The sequence below is a fragment of the Macaca thibetana genome, chromosome 10 (genome assembly GCF_024542745.1).
Source record: "Macaca thibetana thibetana isolate TM-01 chromosome 10, ASM2454274v1, whole genome shotgun sequence".
In the NCBI taxonomy this organism is placed as follows: Eukaryota; Metazoa; Chordata; class Mammalia; order Primates; family Cercopithecidae; genus Macaca; species Macaca thibetana.
Genome location: NC_065587.1, coordinates 88,689,578 through 88,714,818, shown reverse-complemented (window position 1 = coordinate 88,714,818; position 25,241 = coordinate 88,689,578). Strand labels below are relative to the sequence as shown.

Genomic DNA, 25,241 nt, shown 5'->3' with positions numbered 1-25,241 from the left:
ACTCGGTTTTTGCTCCCCACTCCTATTCTACACTCCCACCTCCCTGTCCCCACCATCCCCATTCCTATGTGTTCAATCACGTGTTCTTGGTGGATGCCTCCCAACCTGGCTCTGCTGCTGTGGGCGCTTCAACCAGCACATCCCAGCACACCATTCCCGAATCTGCATTCTGAAAACCCACCTCCTTCGTCCCCTCACTTCCCTATTCAATCAGTGGAGCCGTTATTTTGTCAGGCTCAAAACCAGCTACTTTTCGATTGTTCTCCTCCAATTTCTAGTCAAATTCTCCTTTGAGACCCACAGCGATGCTAGTCATATCATATTCTGTAGTCCAGCAGTTCCTAAACTTTTTGGTTTCAGAACTCCTTAACACTAAAAAGTTACTGAGGACCCCAAAGAACTTTTGTTTATATGGGTAATCTACTGATATTTAAAACTTTTTAATATTCACTCAAAAATAATAAATCAATTACACGTTAACACAAATAACTTTACCAAAAAATCACTATACTTCCGAAAACAAGAAACAAAATCCAGTGACAACAATGGCATTGTTTTAACAATTCTGCAACGTCTTGCTTAAAAGACAACCGGATTCTCAAGCATTTGTTATGCTTGCTGCTGAAAGATCACACCTTGGGAAGCTCCACTGTGTACTTGTGAGGGAATGACAGTGGAAAAGGCAAAAAACCTTCTTAATACATCATGAAGATAGCTCTGACCTCACAGAATATCTGAAACAATCTTGGGGACCCCCAAACCCTGGCCCACACCTTGAGAATCACTGCTGTAATACAGTGCAGGGAGTCACTCCCACACTTCTCAACAACTGCTTCATGTCCTCTTGTCTGCCCACCCGCACCCCCACCTCCAGCCCCGCCACCTCAGGGGCTTCCTATTCCATCACGAGGAAAAGAACAGGAAGAAGAAGGCTTCACCAAAGTTCCCCCACCGAACCCACACACACAGGCATCTGCACCCATATGCTACTTGCTTTCCCGTCACCAGGCACGGAGTGCTGGCGAGAGACCCCCTCAGTACTCGGGACCCTCCTCCTGCAATTCTTTCCCTCCTGCATCTGCATCTTCAATTTCTCTTTCCTGGAAGAAACATATAAATATGATGTGCACTGAGCCATCAGCTGCTCTTGAACAGCTTCCCACTGCTGAGACAGCCTGAAACGCTGTCTTCACTCAGCTTCTGAGACCATGGGGTTTTCCTCTCACCTCACTGAGCCACGTGGTCTCCTTTACTTGAACACTTGATGCCCTACGGCGCCATCTTACAGCCTCTTTTTTCTACACTTGTGACCCCCACATTTCCATCTTTAGCCCAGACCTAATCTTGAGACGTCCATGCCCAGATGCCTTCCTGGCCCCTCCACCTGGGTTTCTTGGTGTCCTTGGCAGAGAAGCTCAGGTCTTATGATGGCCTCTCCAAGTCCTGCCCTTCTGACTCTCTGCTATCATCCCCTTACCCTCCCACGCTCACTCTGTTCCAGCCACATGGCCTGCCTCCTATTTGAAACAGGGGTGTCTTCACTTACTGTTCCCTCTATTTGGAAGCTCCCCTGCCCCCCAGTATTCATGTAACTCATTCCTAACTTCCCCAGGTCTTTCTTCAAGGCCACTCTCCCTGAACCCCCACACTAAAGCTGAATCCCCACTCGCTTCTAGCTTTCCTTCCCTGCTTCTATTTTCCTGTGTAACTGAACACTAAGCTCCACATGACTCCCCGCACTGTGTTAGAGCAGTGATTCCCAAGGTGTGGGTCAGGATTTGAGGGGGTCCCTAAAATTGTTTCAGGTGTTCTATGAAGTCAGCGCTACTTTATGATCCATTAAGGTGTTTAGAGGGGAAAATGTACATTCTATAAAGGCATCTTTTTGGTTATGTCTTGCTCATTGCTGTGTCTCTAGAACTGGCACACAGTAGGCACTCAAATATTTTTCCAAGAATAAAATATGTGTTAAATTAATTGCAGTGTTGTACATCCACGGATTCTTTCGATTCCGACTGCAACATCTAATATGAGTCATTCTCAGAGTTTTCTACCAAAATGCCCTAATCAAAGAGGCAAGTAAATAGAAAAAACGGGGAACCAGGTGTGGTGGCTCACACCTGTAATTCCAGCACTTTGGGAGGATAAGGTGGGAGAATCACTTGAGCCTGGGAGTTCCAGACCAGCCTGGGCAATAAAACAAGACCCTGTCTCTACAAAAAATTTTTTAAATGTGTGGCAGCACATGCCTGTAGTCCCAACTACTCGGGAGGCTGAGGCAGGAGGATTGCCTGGGCCTGGGAGCTTGAGACTAAAGCGACCTATGATTGTGCCACTGCACTCCCATCTGGGTGACAGAGCGAGACCCTGTCTCAAAAAATAAAAGAAAATGGGGAATAAATGGAGCTCCCCTACTGGCACATTCTGAAGAGGCCATGTGATTCTCTGAAATCTAATATTTTCTTGTAAGTGTTCCTGTGTTATTTCCTTTCTATTCATTTCCATGTAAAACAGTTATCCTTTCCTAGATCTTCAGGTAAAACTGATTCCCCATAAGGCTTAACTTTTCTTGAAGCTTCAAGGCATCCTGTCACCTCCCATGCTGCACCTTCCAAACTGAAGCCTCTGCCAAGTCATCATCTCTGGGCCACTGCCAAAGCCTCCTGAATGGCTTACCTGCCCAGTTTACCTGCTCTCATCACATGACAGCCCACAGAGCTCAGTGGTTAAGAATTTGAATCCATCACCTAGAATCCACAGTGAACATTTTGCTACACTGGCTTCATCATCTCTCTCTGCCCATCTATCAATCCTAGATTCATTTTGAAAAACAATAGGGCAGTATGTGAAAACTAAGAACCAAGTGGTTCCGATTCAAGTGTCAGGAGGATAGAAAGGACTATGGGATGAGATGGTTGGGAACATTTCAAAGAGGGGTGAGCCTCTCCAGAGGCTCCAGGTGGGTTAAGACCCACTCCAGAGCAGTGGATCGCAAACGGAATGTGCGTTTCTAACATGGTCCCTGTGATCGGGGACCACATCTTTTAGAACCACTGCTCCAGAACCAATCTCCTTGGATGAAATTCCTTGCTTTACTCATCCCCACCTGGGCCAATTCACTTGTGCTTGCCATGCCTTGGTTTACTCATACACAAAATGGGGATGACAGCACCTCAAAGAATTGTGAGGATTAACTGGATTATTATGTGGGCACTCAGAACAGTGCAGGGAACAATGAGTTCAACACAAGTCACCGCAGCTATGAAGCTTAGACCAGACTGGCCCAACAGAAAATTCTTTTCACAGGATCAGGTCGAAACCCCTCCTGTTTCACCCATTTCTCCACGACTGCTCAGGGACAGAAAGCCACTAGATTCGCACTGACCCCAGTTGTCTAACCGCACTTCAAGTGTCCCCACTTTCATGCCCCGCTCCTTCTCTGGAACTTCCTTCTTCCTTACTTACCAATGTGTCACCCATCCTTCAAGGCTCACCCTCTCTTTGAAATGTTCCCAGCCATCTCATCCCATAGTGCTTTCTATCTTCCCGACACTGAATCAGAACCACTTGGTCCTTAGTTTTCACATACCGCCCTGTTGTTTTTTAAAGTGGATCTAGGACTCATAGATAGGCAGGAGAGAGATCAGTGTAGCAAAATGTTAACTGCAGAATCCAGGAAAAGTGTCTATAAAAGCACAGGGTGAAATTCCTCCAACTTTTCTAAATGTGTGGGAATCTTCATAATAAAACATTTTATTAAAAAAAAAAAAAGGTACCCGCAAATCAGAGGTCTGGCCTTAACTCGAATCCAAAGAGACTGCATCCAGGGCTCTGGGTGCACAGCGAGCCTCCCCTAAGATATGCCCTGACTCCTCACAGAGGAAAGGTGTCTACACCCGGGTGCGCAGCTACAGTAACTAAACTTGCAAACAGTAACCATGACTGAGACAGCATCCGCTGCCGGGAACACAGTGATCGGTGTTATTTCATTTAGATACAATTTAACCACGGCCACCAGGTGGGCTTCACCATGTACACATCCCAACAGCTGCTGACCAGCTTCCGATCCTCGCAAGCCCCCTCTGCGGCCGGGCCTTCGGCGGTGCCCACTACCCAGAAGAGGCGCGGCCCGGCCACGAGCCAGCAAGCAGTGGGGCAGGGCGAGGAGCCCAGGTGGTGGGCTCGAGGCCGCGCCCCAGCTCGCCCCATCACCCCAGTGCCTCCTGACAGCGACCACGAGCGGCGGCCCCAGCGCTGCCCCAGAACCCGCGAGCTAGCAGGGTCCAGAGACAAAGTTTGAGCACCTTGGCCAAGGTCGCCAAGGCCGGCGTGCGTCGACTCCAGGCCCACCTGTCCCTGGACCCTGTGGCCCCAGGGAGGCGCCCACGTCGGCCGGCGGGGGTGGTTCTCGCGGGTCCCCGCCCGGGCTTGGGGTCCGGCCGGGAGGGTGCGGCTGGGGCCGGAGCTGGCGGGGCTGGAGGTGGTGGGGCCGGAGGTGGCAGGGCCGGACCACGAGCGGCTGGCCCTAGGCGCGTGTCACTCACATGTTGTTGAAGCGGAACAGGTCGTCGCAGGTGAAGGCCCGTAGCGTGGTCATCGCGCCGCCGCCGCTTCCGAAGCCAGTTAGCCAAGACCCAGCGCCCGCCCCGCCGCCGGAAGTCTCCCGGAGTGCGGCCGCCGCAGAACCGAGCCGGACGGGGTATTGCTTCCGGGCTACGAGTTGCTCGGCAACGACAGCAGCGAAGCAGCTTCCTCTGGCGGCCGGCGGCGAGAATTGCCAGGCCGCTCCTGTAAGGCCTCCGGGGCTCTGGCTGCCCAGAACTTCGGAACCCCTCCTGGGAAGCGGCTGCAGAAAGCAGGCGGCGACACCTGGGAAGGAAAGAAGCTGCAGGTGATGCAGAAACCCAAGCAGAAGAGCAGGGTTCACAGCCACCCGGTGCTGCAGAGTAAATGAGGAATGGGAGAATTCATGACCCAGAGTCGCTTGTCCCAGTGATGCGAGTCGCAGATATCATCTTAAAATGTCAATACCACGTTTAAAACCAAAAAGAAGGCCGGGGGCGGTGGCTCACGCCTGTATTCCCAACACTGGGAGGCCGAGGCGGGCAGATCACTTGAGTTCAGTAGTTAGAGACCAACCTGGCCAAAATGGCGAGACCCGCTGTCTACTAAAAAGAAAAGAAAGAAAAGAAAAGAAAAGAAAAATTAGCTGGGCGTGGTGGCACGCCCCTGTAATCCCAGCTACTTGGAGGCTGAGGCAGGAGAATCGCTTGAACCCAGGAGGCGGAGGTTGCAGTGAGCCGAGATCTCGCCACTGCACTCCAGCCTGGGCGACAGAGCTAGACTCCGTCTCAAGAATAAATAATAAATAAATAAAAACAAAAAGAAATGTAAAATTGATTTTGATAGTACATTTTACCCATTTATTTTTCCTATTTAGGAAAAATATTTTTCCCTGACGCCACTTTATTATACCCGAACTATCATTTCAACATGTAACCAATCAATACTCAACATGTAATCAGTCAATTAAAAAATTAATGTGATATGTTACATTCTTTTTTGCAAAGACTTTGAAATCCGGTGTGTATACAATTGCAGTGCATTTCAATCTGAGAGAGTACCTGTCATCGGAAATGCTTGTTCTCTATTTAGATTTCATCAATGTATGGTTAAAAAGCAGATTCTCATATCCAAGTGGTTCCAAATATACTGTTTTCAAATCGCTGAATCAAACATCAGTTTTTAAATTTAAAGTAGTTAAAATTAAAAGTTAAAAATTCCTTTCTTCAGGCCAGACACAGTGGCTCACGCCTGTAATCCCGGTTACTTGGGAGGCTGAGGTAGGAGGATCATTTGAGCCCAGGAGGTAGAGGTTGCACTGAGCCATGATTGCACCACTGCACTCCAGCCTGGGTGACACAGCAAGACCCTGTCTCAACAAGATAAGATAAAAGAGAGATAAAATACATAAAGCAAGCAGGAATGCTGAAATGTATTTACATATAAGCATTAAACTGGTCAATATCCACAGAGCTGTAATCCACTGTCTCTGCTGGACACTGTATGACACCGTGCATTTGTATTTTATGGACAAAAATTTTCATTACTATCAATTTTCCTCAGCTTACGAATTTGTAAAATTTTGTATTGTCAAAGACAATAAAAAGCAGAGAAAACCTGGAAACGTGTACTAGACAGGACACCCAGTAATCTTTTTCTGGCCATTTCAAAGTGTTTCATAATTTTTGTGTGTGTGACATGAACTAATGTTGATTTGAATCTTGTTCCTTATGAAGTAGTGAAGGTTTTTGTCATATCTTTGGCTCTGATTCATTGGTATTATAAACATTAGAAGTTTATAGCTACTTTATGTTTGTATCTAGGTAATGGTGGAATAAACATGATTTTGATTTTTAGAAAAAAACACTGTGGATTTAACACAAAGGTAGTACTGAAACCCTGCAGAGACTGGATGCTGTGGGCCAGCAGTTTGCAGCACTAATACGACTTATTATTCTGATTTTGAGGCACAGATCAGAAATGTCCTATAGCTATATGGCCATTCCAACACATGGGGTCAGAGGAACGTGCAGGGAAGCACAGAGAATATCCTGGATATTCACCACCTGGTTCTCCCTTCTCTCCTGTTTGTCTACTTATTTTTAAACTGTTATCAGTTTCCATTGCTGATTGCCGCCTATGAATTAGCATCTCAAAGGGTGGCCAGTAAGTGCCCAGCAAATATCGATTAAACAGCTGAGTGAAAAAGTGGCATGCAGGTTACCCAGAAGATAATGTCATCCTTGGTAGTTTACAAAGAGGGTATTCACGTTATCAACAAAGGTATTTCACCTCTCTGTGCCTTAGTTTCTGTAAAAGGTGCATAATCATAGCGCCTACCTCACTGAATTATTATGAAGATTACATGAGTTAATATTTGTAAAGCACTTATAACAGTGCTTGCCACATTTTAAGTGCCATATAAGTGTTTGGTAAGGAAAATAATGAAATTAAGTATTTTGCATTTTGAAGGATCAGAATCTGGAGATGGAGAGTTAGGAGAGGCACAGCCCTCAACCATAGACCTTAGCATAAATAGCTCTGGAGGGGCAGTGGCTGCCCACAGTCCCCGAGGAGCAGCTTAGAGGAGATGGGTGAGGCTTTGGAAGCCACCTCCCTTTCCTCTTATTGTCTTGCTCCCACCAGAAAAGTCTACGTGTTGACACACTTGTTTTATGGGTTTTAAAAATACCTTTCATGGCTATTTACATTTTTAAGGACCTTTTAATAAAAATGATATATGCACATTATTAAGAAATCAAAGACTTGTGGAAATGTACAAAGAAGAAAACAACAAATCATTCAAAATTTTGCCACCTGGGAATAAACCATGTTAACTCACAGAGAATTTCAGTCATCTCTCTATGTAGATTAAGGGGTGAGAAAGAGACTTTTACTTAAAAGGGATTCTAATTACATATGTTAATAAATGAAGTATAAGGTATTACTATGCTTGACTTTTTTCTTGAATTTAACAGAAGAAAAAACAAATCATATGAAAATGAAAGAGTGCCAGGCTCAGTGAGTTACTCTTGTAATCTCAGCACTTTGGGAGGCCGAGGCAGGTGGTTCACCTGAGGTCAGGAGTTCGAGACCAGCCTGGCCAACATGGTGAAACCCGTCTCTCCTAAAAATATAAAAACTAGTTGGGCATGGTGGTGGACACCTGTAATCTCAGCTACTCGGAAGACTGAGGCAGAAGAATCGCTTGAACCTAGGAGGCAGATGTTGCAGTTTACTGAGATTATACCACTGCACTCCAGCCTGGGCGACAGAGGGAGACTTCATGCCAATAAATAAATGAATAAATAGGCCGGGTGCGGTGGCTCACACCTGTAATCCCAGTGCTTTGGGAGGCCGAGGCGGGCGGATCATGAGGTCAGGAGTTTGAGACCAGCCTGGCCAACATGGTTTTGTATTTAACTACTAAAAATACAAAAAAATTAGCTGGGCGTGGTGGCAGGCGCCTATAATCCCAGCTACTTGGGAAGCTGAGGCAGGAGAATTGCTTGAACCCGGGAGGCAGAGGTTGCAGTGAGCTGAGACCGTACCACTGCACTCCAGCCTGGGTGACAGAGCATGACTCTGTCTCAAAAAATTAAAAAATAATAAAAGTAATAAATAAATAAATGTGAAAATAAAGAGATTGCTGAGCAGCACAAAATAAAAGCTCCTAAAAGTTTCCTGTAAAGTTTAAGATATGTATAGTATTATATATGTATTAAATATACTTGCAATCTCCTAATGAGGATAATTAATGGTCAAAATCAGATTTTTAAATAGAACTTTCAATTTAGGGCACTATTGACTCTTTTTTGTTGTTTTGTTTTTTAGTTTTTTGCTTTTTTGAGACAAGGTCTTGCTCTGTCTCCCAGGCTGGAGTGCTGGCAGGATCTCAGCTCAGTGGAACCTCTGCCTCCTGGGTTCAAGCGATTCTCCTGCCTCTGCCTCCCGAGTAGCTGGAACTACAGGTGTGCACCACCACACGAGGCCTTTGTTTTTTTGAGACGGAGTCTTGTCCTGTTGCCCAGGCTGGAGTGCAGTGGTGTGATCCCAGCTCACTGCAACCTCCACCTCCTGGGTTCAAGTGATTCTCTGCCTTAGCCTCCCTAGTAGCTGGGATCACAGGTGCCTGCCACCACAGGCTACTTTTTTTGTATTTTTAGTGGAGACAGAGTTTCACCATCTTGGTCAAGCTGGTCTTGAACTCCTGGCCTTGTGATCCACCAGCCTCAGCCTCCCAAAGTGCTGGGATTACAGGCGTGAGCCACCATGCCTGGCCTTTTGCGTGTGTGTATGTGAGAGAGGGTCTCTCTCTGTCACCCAAGCTATAGCGAAGTGGCATGATCTCGGCTCACTGCAACTTCCACCTCCCAAGTTCAAGCAATTTCATGCCTCAGCTCCTGAGTAGCTGGGACTACAGGCATGTGCCACCATTCTCTATATAGCCACATCACTTTTACAACTATATATCATCTAGTTGTTTGGTTTTAAGTCTATGATTGAGTGGATGTAATTGTCATTCCCATTTCTTGTTACAGCTCTTCCCTTTCCATTCTTCATTCTGATGCATGTATGGGTTGGCTGAGTTTCTCTGTTGAGCTTTTGTTTGTTTGACTTTGCTGTGCTTTGTTTTTCCTCAGGCTCATGGTGCTGGTGCTCTATTCACAGAGCGCCCTTGTCTCTTAGAATGCTCAAGTGGAATATTGGCTGGATATTCCTGGATCCCATGTTCTCTCCTCCAAGATTTTGTAAACATCATTACTCCATTGTTTTCTGGTGTTTAAAGTTTCTGGGGGAGAAGAATAAGGCCAGCATGAGTTTTTTTCCCCCTTGTATCAGTGGCAATTTATGCTGAAGTCTAATTATAACACTTCTAGAAATATGATTGTAATACTTTTAGAAATAAAATATTTTTAACAGTGCATGTGTTTTAAACCTAGTGAATTTGACAATTTCAGCAGTTTAACACTGAAATGTACTAAAAACTTCAAAACGGAATCACTCATACATAGCTGATGGGAATGCAAAATGGTGCAGCCCCTCTGGAGAACAGTTTGGTAGTTTCTTTACAAATTGAACATGCAAACATGCAACTACCACTTAACCCAGCAATTGCATTTCTGGGCATTTACCCCGGAGAAATGAAAACTTATGTTTTCATCAAAACATCTATATGAATATATAAGCAAGAATCAGCCGGGCACGGTGGCTCAAGCCTGTAATCCCAGCACTTTGGGAGGCTGAGACGGGCGGATCACAAGGTCAGGAGATCGAGACCATCCTGGCTAACACGGTGAAACCCCGTCTCTACTAAAAAATACAAAAAACTAGCCGGGCGAGGTGGCGGGCGCCTGTGGTCCCAGCTACTCCGGAGGCTGAGGCAGGAGAATGGCGTAAACCCGGGAGGCGGAGCTTGCAGTGAGCCGAGATCCGGCCACTGCACTCCAGCCTGGGCGACAGAGCCAGACTCAGTCTCAAAAAAAAAAAAAAAAAAAAAAAAAAAAGAATATATAAGCAAGAATCAAAAAAGTCTATGTACCCTATGATTCCATTTACATGGACTTTTTTTTTTTTTTTTTTTTTTTTGAGACAGGGTCTCACTTTGTCACCCAGGCTGGAGTGAAGTGGCATGATCTCGGCTCACTGCAACCTCCACCTCCCCGGTTCAAGCGATTCTCCTGCCTCAGCCTCCCAAGTAGCTGGGGCTATAGGCGTGCACCACCATGCCTAGCTAATTTTTGTATTTTTAGTAGAGATGGGGTTTTGACATATTGCCTAGGGTGGTCTCCAACTCCTGGCCACAGGTGATCCATCCACCTCAGTCTTCCAAAGTGCTGGGATTACAGGCATGAGTGAATGTGCCCAGCCATTTATATGACATTCTGAAAGGGCAGAATTATAGGAACAGAATAAAACAGACCAGTGTTTGCCCAGGCTGGGACTGATCATGGTGATGGCTACGTGACCAAATGAGTCTGTCAAAATATATCAAAAGTGTATTAAAATGAGTGAATTTTACTTTATCAAACTTAAGCCTTAATAAACCTGACTTTAAAAAGAGGAATCACCCAGCACTTTGGGAGGCTGAGGTGGGAGGACTGCTTGAGGAGTTGAAGACCAGCCTGGGCAACAAAGTGAGACCCCATCCTTACAATGAAGAAAGAAGAAAGAAGGAAGAAGAAGAAGAGGAGGAAGAAGAGGAGGAAGAAGAAGAGGAAGAGGAAGAGGAAGAGGAAGAGGAAGAAGAAGAAGAAGAAGAAGAAGAAGAAGAAGAAGAAGAAGAAGAAGAAGAAGAAGAAGAAGAAGAAGAAGAAGAAGAAGAAGAAGGAGAAAGAAGAAGAAGGAGGAGGAGGAGGAGGAGGAGAAGAAGAAAAGCCTGGCATGGTGGTGTGTACCTGTAGTCCCAGCTACTTAGGAGGGTAAGGCCAGGGGATCCCTTGAACCCAGGAGTTTGAGGCTACAGTGAGCCATGATTGCACCACTGCACTCCAGTATGGTTTAAAAAAAAAAAAGAAAAGAAAGGAAGGGAAGGGAAGAGAAGGGAGGGCAGGGGAGAAGGAGAGAAGGGAAGCTGAGATTGCGCCACTGCACTCCAGCCTGGGCGACAGAGTGAGATTCCGTCTCAAAAAAAAAAAAAAAAGAAAGAAAGAAAGAAAAGAAAAAGGAAAAGGAAAACAATAAGCAGCAGTATCAGCACCTTTTTAGAAGTATGGAGATAAATAATGATGGGGGGGAGGGGAGGAGAGAAGAAGGAAGGAAAGAAAGAAAGGAAGGAAGGGAAGGAAGGAAGGAAGGAAGGAAGGGAAGGAAGGAAGGAAGGAAGGAAGGAAGGAAGGAAGGAAGGAAGGAAGGAAGGAAGGAAGGAAGGAAGGAAGGAAGGAAGGAAGGGAAGGAAGGAAGGAAGGAAGGAAGGATCAGCATAGTCTTTACATTTTTGTCACCGTCATTTTAAGAAGTATATTTGAAAAGCATGAACTACGTTAAACCCCACAGTTACTTGGGCTTCTAGGACATGCTGCTATTGACTTCTGTTTCCGTGCATTTGATTTGATTTTTAGCCGGCAGTAAAATACTGTTTCTATCCCGGCTGCACATTTTCCCCTACATTAAAGATGACTCATAGAATCCTTTATTTATCATTCTACACAGAGTAATTTCTTTTACTGCTTCGTTGGAAAAAACTACAAGCTTTTACCACATTTAATGGCAAACATTTTCCTGCTCATTGAAACAAAACACCATGTGCTCTCTGTAAATAGTACTGACCCAGATTCACATCCATCATTGCAAAATTCCACATTGAAAACAAGCAAACAGCTTGATGGCTCATCTGTTGTTGCTCTGTTTCTTTTCTTTCAGATTATATGGAAAGCACAAAGTGCGCAGTAAATATATATTTTGATATATCCTAAGCAGCATACTTTACAATTAAACATCTTGGATGGTTGGATGCCTTCACATAAGAAATTTTTTGCCGGGCGCAGTGGCTCAAGCCTGTAATCCCAGCACTTTGGGAGGCCGAGACGGGAGAATCACGAGGCCAGGAGATCGAGACCATCCTGGCTAACATGGTGAAACCCCGTCTCTACTAAAAATACAAAAAACTAGCCGGGCGAGGTGGCAGGCGCCTGTAGTCCCAGCTACTCGGGAGGCTGAGGCAGGAGAATGGCGTAAACCCAGGAGGCGGAGCTTGCAGTGAGCCGAGATCGCGCCACTGCACTCCAGCCTGGGCGACAGAGCGAGACTCTGTCTCAAAAAAAAGAAAAAGAAAAAAAAAGAAAAGAAATTTTTTAAATAAAATAATAACTGCGGCCGGGCGCGGTGGCTCACGCCTGTAATCCCAGCACTTTGGGAGGCCGAGGCGGGCGGATCACAAGGTCAGGAGATCGAGACCACGGTGAAACCCCGTCTCTACTAAAAATACAAAAAATTAGCCGGGCGCGGTGGCGGGCGCCTGTGGTCCCAGCTACTCAGGAGGCTGAGGCAGGAGAATGGCGTAAACCCAGGAGGCGGAGCTTGCAGTGAGCCGAGATCGCGCCACTGCACTCCAGCCTGGGCGACAGAGCGAGACTCCGTCTCAAAAAACAAAAACAAAAACAAAAATAAAAAAAATAAAATAATAACTGGACAAGATACATGCATTGACTCTGAATTATCGATGTAATAATCTATTTTCAGTTTTGCTAACTAGGATGTATAAATTCATTCACTATTCAAATTTAAAACTACAGGTTTCTTTCTGTATTTATTATTTTATTATTTATTTATTTATTTATTTATTATTAAAACTACAGGTTTCAATTAAATAACGCAGGCTGTAGTTATCTATCTTTTCCCTACCAATACCTCACTAAAATGAGAATTAAAGAAAATTTAAAAAGGAATTTTTTAAAGGGCATACATCCGTAGGAACAAAAAGAATGGAAGAGGAGACAGTAGCCAGTGGGAACTGGCAACAAAATTTTGTATGCTTGAAAACTCAGCAGACAGGAGAAAGTTAGATGTTAACCAACTGCAGGCGGAAAAGCCAGCAGGAAGCAAGGCAATCGATTCCCCGTGCAGAGTCTGGGCGGGCTCAGTAATTAGCCAAGGCAGGTGTGAGTGACGGGAGAAGATGAGCGCCTCACTCCTGGAGAGACCCAGAAGCCATGTCCCTGAGCCGTCAGAGCACAGGCAGCGAAGAGTGAGGTTGAGATACTGCATCGGAAATGGGAGGAGGTGAAAGCTGGCAGACAGAAAGCTAAAACCCCACAGGCTCCTTGCCTGCTTAGCTCCCAGAACACTGGCACCAAAGTTTAACCCCACCTGGCATCCCCCAGTAGGGTACTGGAGAATTTTCTTGTGGAGAAACCACCTGACCCAGAAGAAAAGCCCCACAGGTATTGACATATGGCCAGGTCGCTACATGGTCACCCTAAGGAGAGGACCACCATACAAGAGGGTTCAATCCTCACTTTCCATGATATGGAATCAATAATTAATGTCTTATATTGAAAAAGAGGCTGGGCATGATAGCTCACACCTGTAATCCCAGCACTTTGGGAGGCAGAGGTGGGCAGATTACTTCAGGTCAGGAGTTCAAGACCAGCCTGACCAACATGGTGAAATCCTGTCTCTACTAAAAAATACAAAAAACTAGCCGGGCGTGGTGGCGGGCGCCTGTAGTCCCAGCTACTCGGGAGGCTGAGGCAGGAGAATGGTGTGAACCTGGGAGGTGGAGCTTGCAGTGAGCTGAGATCCCGCCACTGCACTCCAGCCTGGGCGACAGAGCGAGACTCTGTCTCAAAAAAAAAAAAAAAAAGAAAGTAGCTGGGTGTGGTGGCACATGCTTGTAATTCCAGCTACTCAGGAGGCTGAGGCAGGAGAATCGCTTGAACCTGGGAAGTGGAGTTTGCAGTGAGCTGAGATCATGCCACTGCACTCCAGTCTGGTGGACAGAGTGAGACTCTGTCTCCAAAAAAAAAAAAAAAAGAAAGAAAAAAGAAAAGAAAACAAAAACCAATAAGCAGCAATATCAGCATCTTTTTAGAAGTATTTAAATAAATAATGAAGACACAGCTGGAGACATGGTTTGGGGGAGGAGGTAACAGAAATGGGATTGGGAGGAGGCTCAGGGGCTGCTACCTTCCACTGCAAGTCTTCCAATATTTGGTTTTGAAAACTATGTATTGTGTGTATTTTTTAAAAATCCTCCTTCCCTTAAAAAACATAAGGCAAAATCATGTGAGTAAACCGGTGTCATCTGGAAAAACAAACAAGGGCTCAGGATTGTTCAGAAAGGTTACCTGGAGAAATGGAAGAGTTCTGCGAAATTCACCACACTTTACCTTTGAAATCGTCTGCTGGGGATTCCACAGGAGCTTTTTCCAACGAAGTTTTAAATCATTCACTCCTTGCTCACCAAAGAGGTTTTATTAAACACATCTTTGTTTCTCGAAGTTGATGAGTAAAAGGGTCTTATGATTAGTAGATGAGTAGATTCTCAGGGAATGAAATGCCTTTAAAAGGAAGTTGGCTGTTCTTCTTTTTTTTTTTTTTTTTTTGAGATGGAGTTTCGCTCTTGTTGCCCAGTCTAGAGTGCAATGGCGCAATCTCAGCTCACCACAATCTTCGCCTCCCGGGTTCAAGCGATTCTCCTACCTCAGCCTCCCGAGTAGCTGGGATTACAGGCATGTGCCACCACGACTGGCTAATTTTGTATTTCGAGTAGAAGACGGGGTTTCTCCATGTTGGCCAGGCTGGTCTCAAACTCTTGACCTCAGGTGATCCGCCCACCTCAGCCTCCCAAAGTGCTGGGATTACAGCAGTGAGCTACTGTGGCCAGCTCAGCTGTTCTTTAAGAAAATAAAAAAGCTTATAAATTTCCCATGTCACATGCAGACAATGTGACTAATTAACTGTGCATGACTACATCCGTGCATGCACACACGTGCGTGTGCAAGCAGCTGGCCCAGAGATTCCCCCCTCCGCTGCTCCTGTGTGCCCTCACACAGGTGTTAGAGGTGAGAGAAGTCACTTTCCAGCAAAATCATTAAAGTTTGACTTCAGCAATCCCACCTGATTTTCAGAATCTTTTCCCCATGCCCTTCAAGCCCCTTTTCCCTGTCGAAGCAAGAATATAATTGAATATACATAAGGAGGTGAAAACTTGGTTCCTGACATTTGTATGTGAAACCTTTTGTCCATAATGTGGTGATTTTAAACGAAGTTATGCCTTATTCTTAGCAAAACAATTACGAGCTATTTTCTTCTCCTTTCCTGCAGGGTTCTAAGAGCAGCACACCTTCTACATTTGTGTATTTGTATCAGCTGCACAAATGCCACTGCCCCAAATATACCTTGAACTAATGCTTCTCAAGCCAACTCTAATGTGCACGTGAATCTTGTTAAAATACAGATTCTGATCCAGCAGGTCTGCCAGGGGTCTGAGATTCTCACAAACCCCCCAAAGATGTGATGCTTCATCCGTGGATTATGGTTTTCACAGCAAAATCCTAAACTATCTGTTCAATAAGAGTTTGCAATTTGTCAGGTCTCATATTTTCATGTGCTAGTAAAAAATAGAAGCTTTGTGATGTCCTAGCTGCTTCACTTACATATATTTTTCTGATTGGTTAATGAGTCTCTAGCATTTTATTGTTCTCTGCAGTTTTTCTTTCAATAGATAATAGATGCATAAGTCTATTCTGCATATGATTGTACATCAATAGGCTGCAGAGAAAAATGGGAGTGAGAAAGATAAAATGGACGGAAACTGCAATCTGGTAAATAAATGCATTCTCTCTTAATTTGTAGAAGTGGCGAAAAGTCAGAAGCACGCACATCAGAAATAAAGAGAATTAATCACGTCAGCCTCTGTATTCTTCTTGGTAGAGCACCAAGTTTTAAAGAATAGTGCTTTTAAATAATATAAATGTACATATAAATTCTATGTAAATTAGTGAATATGATAAAGTAAAAGGGGAAAAAAGTGGAGGAAAGTTGTTTAACAATCACTGACTATAATTATGCTTTTACTTAAATAATAGTTCCTTTTTGGGAAATACTGTTTTAGACTCTTGTGTAGGCAGAGATGGTTCCTCTCAGGATTTCGCTCTGGCAATGACTGGGAAGCTAGCAACACGTCTCTGCAACCTGCCTTGCTCCCTTTGCCTTTCTTGTTGAAAGTCACCCCTGGCTATGGGCCCTGATGATGCTTTTGACCAGCAGGGAATACTGGGGAAAATGAGCTACTCCCAGCTCACACGCACACACCACCATCACTGCCATCACCACCATCAGCAGTAACAGCAATGAAGTTGGGCCGGGCGCGGTGGTTCACACCTATAATCCCAGCACTTTGGGAGGCCGAGGCGGGTGGATCACGACGTCAGGAGATCGAGACCATCCTGGCTAACACGGTGAAACACCATCTCTACTAAAAATATAAAAAAATTAGCCCAGCGTGGTGGTGGGCGCCTGTAGTCCCAGCTGCTGAGGAGGCTGAGGCAGGAGAATGGCGTGAACCCTGGAGGCGGAGCTTGCAGTGAGCCGAGATCACGCCACTGCATTCCAGCCTGGGTGACAGAGCAAGACTCTGTCTCAATAAATAAATAAATAAAATAAATAAACTTAATAACTAGTTTTCACTTTATGTTTGATCTTTCTACATTGAGCAACCTGCCCCAGTACATTTTTCTTAAACCTTTGATACCCATTACTGCCTTTCTTCTGTTTCACGAGAAACTTGCCAGCAGATAATAGCATGAATGGGTAGGCAGAAATAAGCAGTAGGGGTGAAATGCCAAAGCAGTCAATTATCTAATGATCGTAATAAGTAACATTTAACCGTGCTTATGATGTGGTGCCTGGATGTTCTAAGCACTTTGCATGGATTAATTTATGTTTGCCTTACAGCAGCGACTGAAGAGGAAAGATGCTATTTTCATCCTTGGCTAGTAACACATACATATGTTTGATAGGATGCATGTGTCTGTTCCTTTGTAGATGTAACCTGTGAATGTGTTTTTATTTTATATGCACAGACAGTCTTTTTTTTTAACTTTTAAATCAACCCTAGTTGATATGCTAGAACCGCACTCTCCCATATGGTAGCCACCAGCCACATGTGGCTATTGATTATTTGAGACATGGCTAGTGTGAAATGAGATGTGCTGTAGGTGCAAAATGCACACACGACTTTGAAGACAATATAAAAAATAAAAGAATGTAAAATACCTCTTTAATATTTTTGATTAATTGTTGAAATATATTTGAGATATCATGAGCTAAATAAAATTACTAAAATTGATTCTACCTATTTCTTTTTGCTTTTTAAAATTGTGCCCACTAGTAAATGTAAAATTACCTATGTGGCTTGCTTTATATTTCTAAGGGATAGCACCAGGCTAGAAGTACATGTTCCATGGTCCTCTGCCAGCCAAATCAGGTTGAGAATGCATGCTTGGTTAGGTGTCAGTGGCCTTGGTTAGGCAAGGTGTTACTTCTCCCAGGTGTGTTTTTATATTAAAATCCACATTTTGATCTAAACTAGTAGTTTTCACAGCAGAAGCACCTTGGAAGTTTAAAATAAATATGGCTGGCTGGGTTGCCTCTGCAGAGATTCTGATGGTCCGGGCAGCTGGGGCATTAGGAGTTTTAAAAGGCTCCAGGTGACTTCAAGCTGACAGCCAAAGCTGAGAGCCACCTATTCAAATGGAACAGCCGACACTGAGTCTTGGTGACCGACAGTGTGGGCGGGTGATGTTTGCAGTGGGGCCAGGTTCACACTTTTTGAGTCTCTCGTTGGAACTACAGAAACAAACTGTGGAAAGTATCAGAGCCTGCTTTTTGGCAAGGAGCCTTGGAATAGAGTTAAGAGCACCCTCAAATCTATGGTATGAGGGAAAACCCAGCCCACAGAATCATGGTGGGGAAATGGGAAGAAAGGGAAGCAATGGAGCTAATTATGTGTAGTGATATTTCCCCCAGGAAACCGAAGACGGGTTACAAAGGTGAAGGCTGTCTAGGAGCTCCTCCCTGGTCACCCGTGGTCCTCAGGTTCCAAGCCCCTCTTCACAGGCCGCAGGATCTGACCAGCCCCATTCCCCAGCAGTGAGAAATGAGGGTTGGCTATAGTAGTTCTAATGTGTGCACTCAAAGGAAATACTCAGATTCATTAATGTAATGATATTCTAAGTGTCTTATATAGAGCTTCAGAATTCTGGCAAATTCTACTTTTAAATGGGAGACTTTGTATTAGACTCGAGATAAGAAACTCCTCCCCCACCCCCACCCCCAACCGCCTCACTCCAATTGAAGCTTCTCCAGGGAGGTTTCTGAGGGGAGGCCTTGGTTACACTTTCTCAACTATTTGGGACGCTGAGGGGGTAGATCCCTTGAGTTCAGGAGTTTGAGACTAGCCTGGGCAACATAGTGAGACCTCATCTCTGCAAAAAATGAACAAAAATTAGCTGGGCATGGTGGTGCACGCCTGTAGTCATAGCTGGTCAGGAGGCTGAGGTAGGAGGATTGCGCTTGAGCCCAGGAAGTTGAGGCTGCAGTGAGCCAAGATAGCACCAGTGCATTTCATTTCAGCTTGAGTGACAGTCACACCTTGTCTCAAAAAAAAAAAAAAAAAAAAAAAAAGGTTATATGCCCACACCTTTCGGAATAATTATTTTTTAACTTCCCATACCTACGTTTCTTGCAAAGCTAGTATCCATGTGGGAAAGGTTTGTGCCAGCTGCCACCATTTTTGATGTTGGAGTAAAATCGATCTTTTTCTTTTTTTTTTTTTTTTGAGACAGAGTCTCGCTCTGCCGCCCAGGCTGGAGTGCAGTGGCGTGATCTTGGCTCACTGCAAGCTCCGCCTCCCGGGTTCACGCCATTCTCCGGCCTCAGCCTCCCGAGTAGCTGGGACTACAGGCGCCCGCCACCTCGCCCGGCTAGTTTTTTTGTATTTTTTAGTAGAGACGGGGTTTCACTGTGTCAGCCAGGATGGTCTCGATCTCCTGACCTCGTGATCCGCCCATCTCGGCCTCCCAAAGTGCTGGGATTACAGGCTTGAGCCACCGCGCCCGGCCAAATCGATCTTTTTCTAATCAGAACCTGTTTCTTGAGAAAAATGCCAGATGTTTTCCTCCTCCCTCCCTCTCTGCATTCTTTTTTCTTTTCTTTTCTTTTTCTCTTTTTTTTTTTTTTTTTTGAGACTGAGTCTTGCTCTATTGTGTGGGCTAGAGTGCAGTGGCGTGATCTCAGCTGTCTGCAACCTCCGCCTCCTGGGTTCAAGGGATTCTCCTGCCTCAGCTTCCCGAGTAGCTGGGATTACAGGTGCCTGCCACCATGCCTGGCTAATTTTTGTATTTTTAGTAGAGACAGGGTTTCACCATGTTGGCCAGGCTAGTCTTGAACTCCTGACCTCAAGTGATTCACCCGCCTTGGCCTCCCAAAGTGCTGGGATTACAGGTGTGAGCCACCATGCCCAGCCCCTCTCTGCCTTCTTTACTTCCTTTCCTTATCACCTATTTAGGATTTCGCAATGTTAGGTGATTTCTTTTCCGTATTTCCAACTGAATTAGAGTTAACTAAATGACAAAAAGTACTTTTGGTCTCAAATTCATCATCATGAAAATGGGCCGAAAAAATGAGGACACTTAGAATTTTACTATCAGATACTGCCAGATGATTAAAACACCTGTATTCCACACACACTGTGCCCTTGTGAGTCCTAATTGTGCTGTTTCTATTTCTCTCAGACTGCTGGCAAGTGACCAGGTGTGACTAGGTGTGACCAGGCATGACCAGGCATGACCAGGCGTTAAAGAAGTGCTCCCTCATTTCAAGTCTCTTAAAGATGAAGGTAACAGCTGCCCAATGAGGATGGAACCGCATTTGTGAATGGAAGCACTCATAGCTGGGTTTCCTGTACTTTGTATTTTCTTATAGATCTAAAGTTGTAACTTCCACATAATATGAACTACTTCAACAGTTTCTATTTCTATTCTATGTCCCTGGGGAGTGGGGGTGGTGCTAGAGTGAAAGGATTTGGCAGTGCGTGCAACATAAAAAAAAAAAAAAAATCCCTTCCTTTGGCCGGCATTCAACTTTTATAACATGTTTTTATTTTTACTTTTTTTGGGGGGAAAGACAGGGTTGCTCTGTCGTCCAGGCTGCAATGCAGTGGTGTGATCGTAGCTCAATGCAGCCTCCAATTCCTGGGCTCAAGCGATCCTCCCACCTCAGCTATAATGTATTTTTAAATTTGGAAATGCATTCTCCTCTTCCTCCACCCAGCGTTATATTTTTACTCTCCTCTTATTCCCTCCAACCTTCACCCAAGTCTGTTTCCTGGCAATTTGAGAAGTGAGAAATGCCTGCGTGGGGGAAAAAGTGGAGGCACATGTTGTGTTGTAATTTTAACGGGGAAGCATTGCCCAATGACAAAACCAGGGACTGTCTTGTGATGTCGCTTTCTGCCCACGCTACCTTTTCTTCTTCTGAGCTCGCTCTCATCCCGCAGAAGGCTGCAAGGCTGCCTCGCATGCAGAGGCTGTGACCTGCTTTAAATCAACAAAGCATGATGATCTTAGTTTGAAGAGTGGGGAGGACAACCATACGGATTGAGCTGTCAACGTTTAGTTCGTTGTAAATATCAAAAGCAGGCAGCCCATTCAGTCCTCATTCTGATCTTTTCGGATCTCTCCCACTGATGAGTTAGAAACCCTTTTAAACTCATGTTTTCCTTCCTTCAGCCAGGAAGGATTTATTGAGCACTTACTATTAATATATGCCAGGCACCGTTCCAAGCATGGGGAGTATAGCAGCGAGGAGACCAAGCCTCTGGCTGTCAATTTTGAAACAGCACTGAACTTTCAGCCAGGGCATTGCAGAGGCTGCGTGAGGACAGGGTGGGGCTGTCTGCAGGGCCCCAGCTAACTCCATGTTCAAATTACCTGTGATTTTCTCTAAGTCCGACCGAGCCAAGTACTGTACTAGATAACAATGGAAACACTTTCAGGGGGAGGATGATCTTTTCCTTCTGCTCCTTAACTTTTGCCCCATATCAGGAGGAGCTTCTGAGAAATGTGAGCTTTTCTGCTTAGCCCCTCAATACAACGTCTAACCACAAACCCTGGCTCGTATTTCATCTGTCCATGACACTGTGTGGTGCATGAATATATTCTTACTCTAAAGAAAAAAAAAAAAACCAAAGGATATTTCAAAAATTATTTTCACACATGATTATCATACAGTATTACAATGTATTATGTGCAAAATTCCATTTAAAAAATCATTTACAAAAGTACAACACAGTATGTGCTGAGGGTTCTAGTTCAACAAAAGCCAAGGCTAAAAAAGGTACAAGGTACAAAGCCAACCAAATTAGATGACTACGCATCTTTACACAGTACAATAACATGTTTTTGTAACTACCTGTGTTACATGGATACAAGACCCTCATAGTTTGTGCACCTGCAAGCTGGTTTTATTTAACGTTAAGTTTAACTTCACTGCAGGTTCTGATAATGTAGATTTTTTTTTTTGTGCATTTTCGAATTCTTCTCCATTATACAGCACCTTATTTAACTCAACAAAAGCCACATTATACATTACTTGGTTTCTGGTCCCAATAATTTGATGCTGTTAGTTTTAATTTCGATGGAAAAGGGAGAAAAGGTGTTCTTCTTGATTTTTATTTTTCTCAAGGGGCTTTCAAAATTGTTTCTAAAAGCAAATCACACATGGAATAGATTTTGCCAAACCTCATTGCATATTTACAGTATTTTAAGCGTAGGTGGTTCCTTCTATCTCTTTTTCTACATCTTTCGAAGAGCCTGAACCAGCAGACTGCACTCCTCAGTCCTTTGTTAGAGTCCGTATTTCTCTCTCTACCTCTCGCTACATTCATTTCTCTCCTTATTCTCAGCATCATTTGTTTAAAAAACAAAACAGCAAAACACCACTAAACGTGAACAAGAGAACAGTACATCCGATTTCCAAAGGCATTCTGTGGCCAGTGTCAGGAATACGTTGCTTTAAGAAATCCAGCAGTCTCTCCCCACAAAGTTGCCAAAACATCCAGTTACAGAAGAGAGACTTTAAAAATGCAATACTCTCAAATCCAGCAAGAGATTTATTTTTGAATATTAAATGTTAAAATCACATGCATAATTATAGAATATTTTAAAGTTACAAAAATATTTTAAAAACCAATCCTGACAGTTTACCTGCAACTGCTATAAAAATTTCTATGAAATATATAAAAACATGAAGGCTCTTTGTAAAAAAAAAAAAAAAAAAAAGGAAAAAGGAAGGCAGGAAGGGATGAGGCCATCCACAGGAGTGAGAATCACCTGACGCACTGCATCGCAAACATCTGCTGTTGAATTCAAAAGAACTTGTATCTGAAGTGTTTCTTCTGCACATATACATACATGTAAGCCAACCTAGAACCTGACTGGGGGTAGGTAGCAAACAATCTCAGGACACTTCAACCATCAAATGCAATTCTCCATTGCCAAAAGGGAATCCTACTGTTTCACGAACCTCAGCTACCTTGCGTGGCTAAAGCTGCCCTTGGCTGAGTTGGCCTGTGGATGGCTTAGTCACTAAACGGAGGGGTCCCCGAGGAGGTGACTGCTTTTCAAGCTCAAGCACATAGAAGCCAGAAGGCAAGGCTTCCAGCTCCCCTTTGGATGCACCACTGGGAAGTCCTGCCTCTCTTCTAGGAGGTGGTGAGGTCATCTTCTCCGTTCTGGAAAATGACGCCGTAAGGATTGTTCTTGATGCGTTTGTAGACAAAGTGGAAGATGTGGGGCTGTGGTCGACTGTGCAGCTCTGCCTTGATTTTTTGAGGGTAAGTGTCCTCTGCCAGCTGCTGCCATGTCTCGTCAACGAAGAGAAAGAGGCTGTACTCCTCAGGGTCCCCCACCTTGAACTTCTCAGCGCAGATCTGACACACATCCTCGGTGGTGATATAAGGTCTCACAAGGAGCGTCTTTCCTGTGCAACCACTGTTGACCTCCTGAAATGCAACTCGGAGGTAATTCTGCAAGTGGAAGAGGAATGTTGAGACAGTCAGAAGAGAAAACTAGATAGTGAGCATGATGGGGGACCGAGTGGGGCACGGTGACTGTGAGCCACTTCCAGGCCCTGTCTTGTCATAATGCCCAATGTCAGGCCATGAGGCTTCGAATGACAAGGAAAGAGGCTGATCTGACTTTGGACAGTGGCGAGGAGAACTACATGATTCATTGCAACTATAAGAAGCAGGAAGTCCAGGCAGCCCTGGTTCTGATCTGTCCATTTCCCTCATAAAGTCTGCTTAAGAAACCCCTGCTTAAGAGTGTGAACCACATCCAATGCTGGGTTTCTTCCCAGCTTGAAAAATAAACCAAATAGCACAAGAGTATGAAGGAAGTCAGCAGGAAGAGATTTAAAATATCTACACACAACAGCACGCACAGTGCTCACATTTTGTTTTTTTCTGTTCCTTTTAAGAGATGAGATCTCACTATGTTCCCCAGGCGGGACTCATACTGCTGGGCTCAAGTGATCCTCCTGCCTCAGCCTCCTGAGTAGCTAAGTCTACAGGTGCATGCCACTGTACCTGGCTTGTGCTCACTTTTGACACACTTTTTAAATAAATCCTAATCAAGGGCAATAATTTAGGTTGAATCACACACATACAAAAAACATGCTGACATTTGACTATTTTTTATCTCCCCCAAATGGTGATTTCAGGTAGCTCAGTCTAATACAAGGCTCCTAGTGGCTCTGGGCACAATGTGGAAAAGAACGTTGATTTTGCCAACTTTTGCAGATGGAGGTGATTACACGCAAGGTGGTGCTGCAGGGAATTAAACAAAGACATTTGCAGGCTCAGGCGCTGCCATCATGCCAGGTACATACTATCATGAAATATGTAAACCTGTGGTCTTACAAGATACAAAGTCCAGACCAGGCATAAAGAATCTTAAACTCACATCAGGCTCTCCTAGATTTTGTGACCCCAGATAGCTTTGCTTCTGTTTCCTTAAGAGTGGCGTTATCAGCCGGGCGCGGTGGCTCAAGCCTGTAATCCCAGCACTTTGGGAGGCCGAGACGGGAGGATCACGAGGTCAGGAGATCAAGACCATCCTGGCTAACACGGTGAAACCCCGTCTCTACTAAAAAATACAAAAAACTGGCCGGGCGAGGTGGCGGGCGCCTGTAGTCCCAGCTATTCGGGAGGCTGAGGCAGGAGAATGGCGTGAACCGGGGAAGCGGAGCTTGCAGTGAGCCGAGATCCGGCCACTGCACTCCAGCCTGGGCGACAGAGCGAGACTCCGTCTCACAAAAAAAAGAAAAAAAAAAAAAAAAGAGTGGCGTTATCAGATGAAATCTAGAACACCCAGTGAAATTTGAGTTTCATCTAGAAAACAAATACATTTTATTCTTCTAAATCTGGCAACCCGGCTCGGCAGTGAAGGGAAGGAGGGCTCTCTGCCCAGGTGCCTGCATGGTCACCACGAGGGTTTCCTGGGATAATGGAAGGGGAAGCTCTCGGGAAGGACAGTGAGCTCTGCACATGTCAGATATGTTTCATATCTGCTTCCAGTGGGGACTTTTGCTAGCCCAGTGACTTTGCAGGAGAGGTGAGCTAGTGGGAGGTGCCCAGGTTGACACTGATACTCTTTGAACCTTTTTTTTTTTTAAGAGACAGGGTCTACATGATCCCTGTTTGACTAGTGCAGAAACTGAGGCACAGAGAGGCTAAGTAACTTGCCCAAAGCCACACAGCTAGGACATGGCAGAGACAGCCCCACCATCTTGACCACTAAGACGTACTGCCTCTTCCCATGTGAGAAGACCTCTGTGCCTGTGACCTCTGATTCAGGGGTTTCCGATGGAGCTTTGGGTCTGAGGTTTTGCTTTGACCCCCGAGCCGAGTGCTGAGCATTTCCTTCTTTGGTTACACTCTGAGAAGGCATGCACCTCCAAAGTGAGCAGGGTCAATGAAGGCAGGAGGGGGCGGCTGCAGAAGAAGGCAGCTCCACGGTGTCTGGGGGTCTCCAGGTGAAGAGGTGGAGGAGGAAGTGTGTGTTGGCAGGTGGGCAAAGGAACAATGAACTTTTCTCACTTCCTCTGTTCTGCCTCAGGCAGCCCCTCCCTGGATGGCTGTATAATGGCACCCCAGGGGTCTGCAAACACAG

At 45.0% G+C, this 25,241-nt stretch overlaps 2 protein-coding genes across 10 annotated transcripts in view; both read right to left on the bottom strand.

Moving 5' to 3' along the window:
- The window catches only part of NAA20 (N-alpha-acetyltransferase 20, NatB catalytic subunit), a 710,789-nt gene that overhangs the window by 12,405 nt on the left and 673,143 nt on the right, over window positions 1-25,241 (bottom strand). The window contains exon 2 of the mRNA XM_050805791.1: window positions 4,545-4,672. Coding sequence (XP_050661748.1) covers window positions 4,545-4,597 — 53 coding nt within the window. The 5' untranslated portion in view covers window positions 4,598-4,672. The remainder of the gene's footprint in view (window positions 1-4,544; window positions 4,673-25,241) is intronic.
- RIN2 (Ras and Rab interactor 2) overlaps window positions 21,260-25,241 on the bottom strand; it is a 252,085-nt gene continuing 248,103 nt past the window's right edge. For all 9 annotated transcript variants that reach the window (XM_050805778.1, XM_050805780.1, XM_050805777.1 and 6 more), the window contains one exon: window positions 21,260-23,095. In XM_050805778.1, coding sequence (XP_050661735.1) covers window positions 22,772-23,095 — 324 coding nt within the window. In that variant the 3' untranslated portion in view covers window positions 21,260-22,771. The remainder of the gene's footprint in view (window positions 23,096-25,241) is intronic.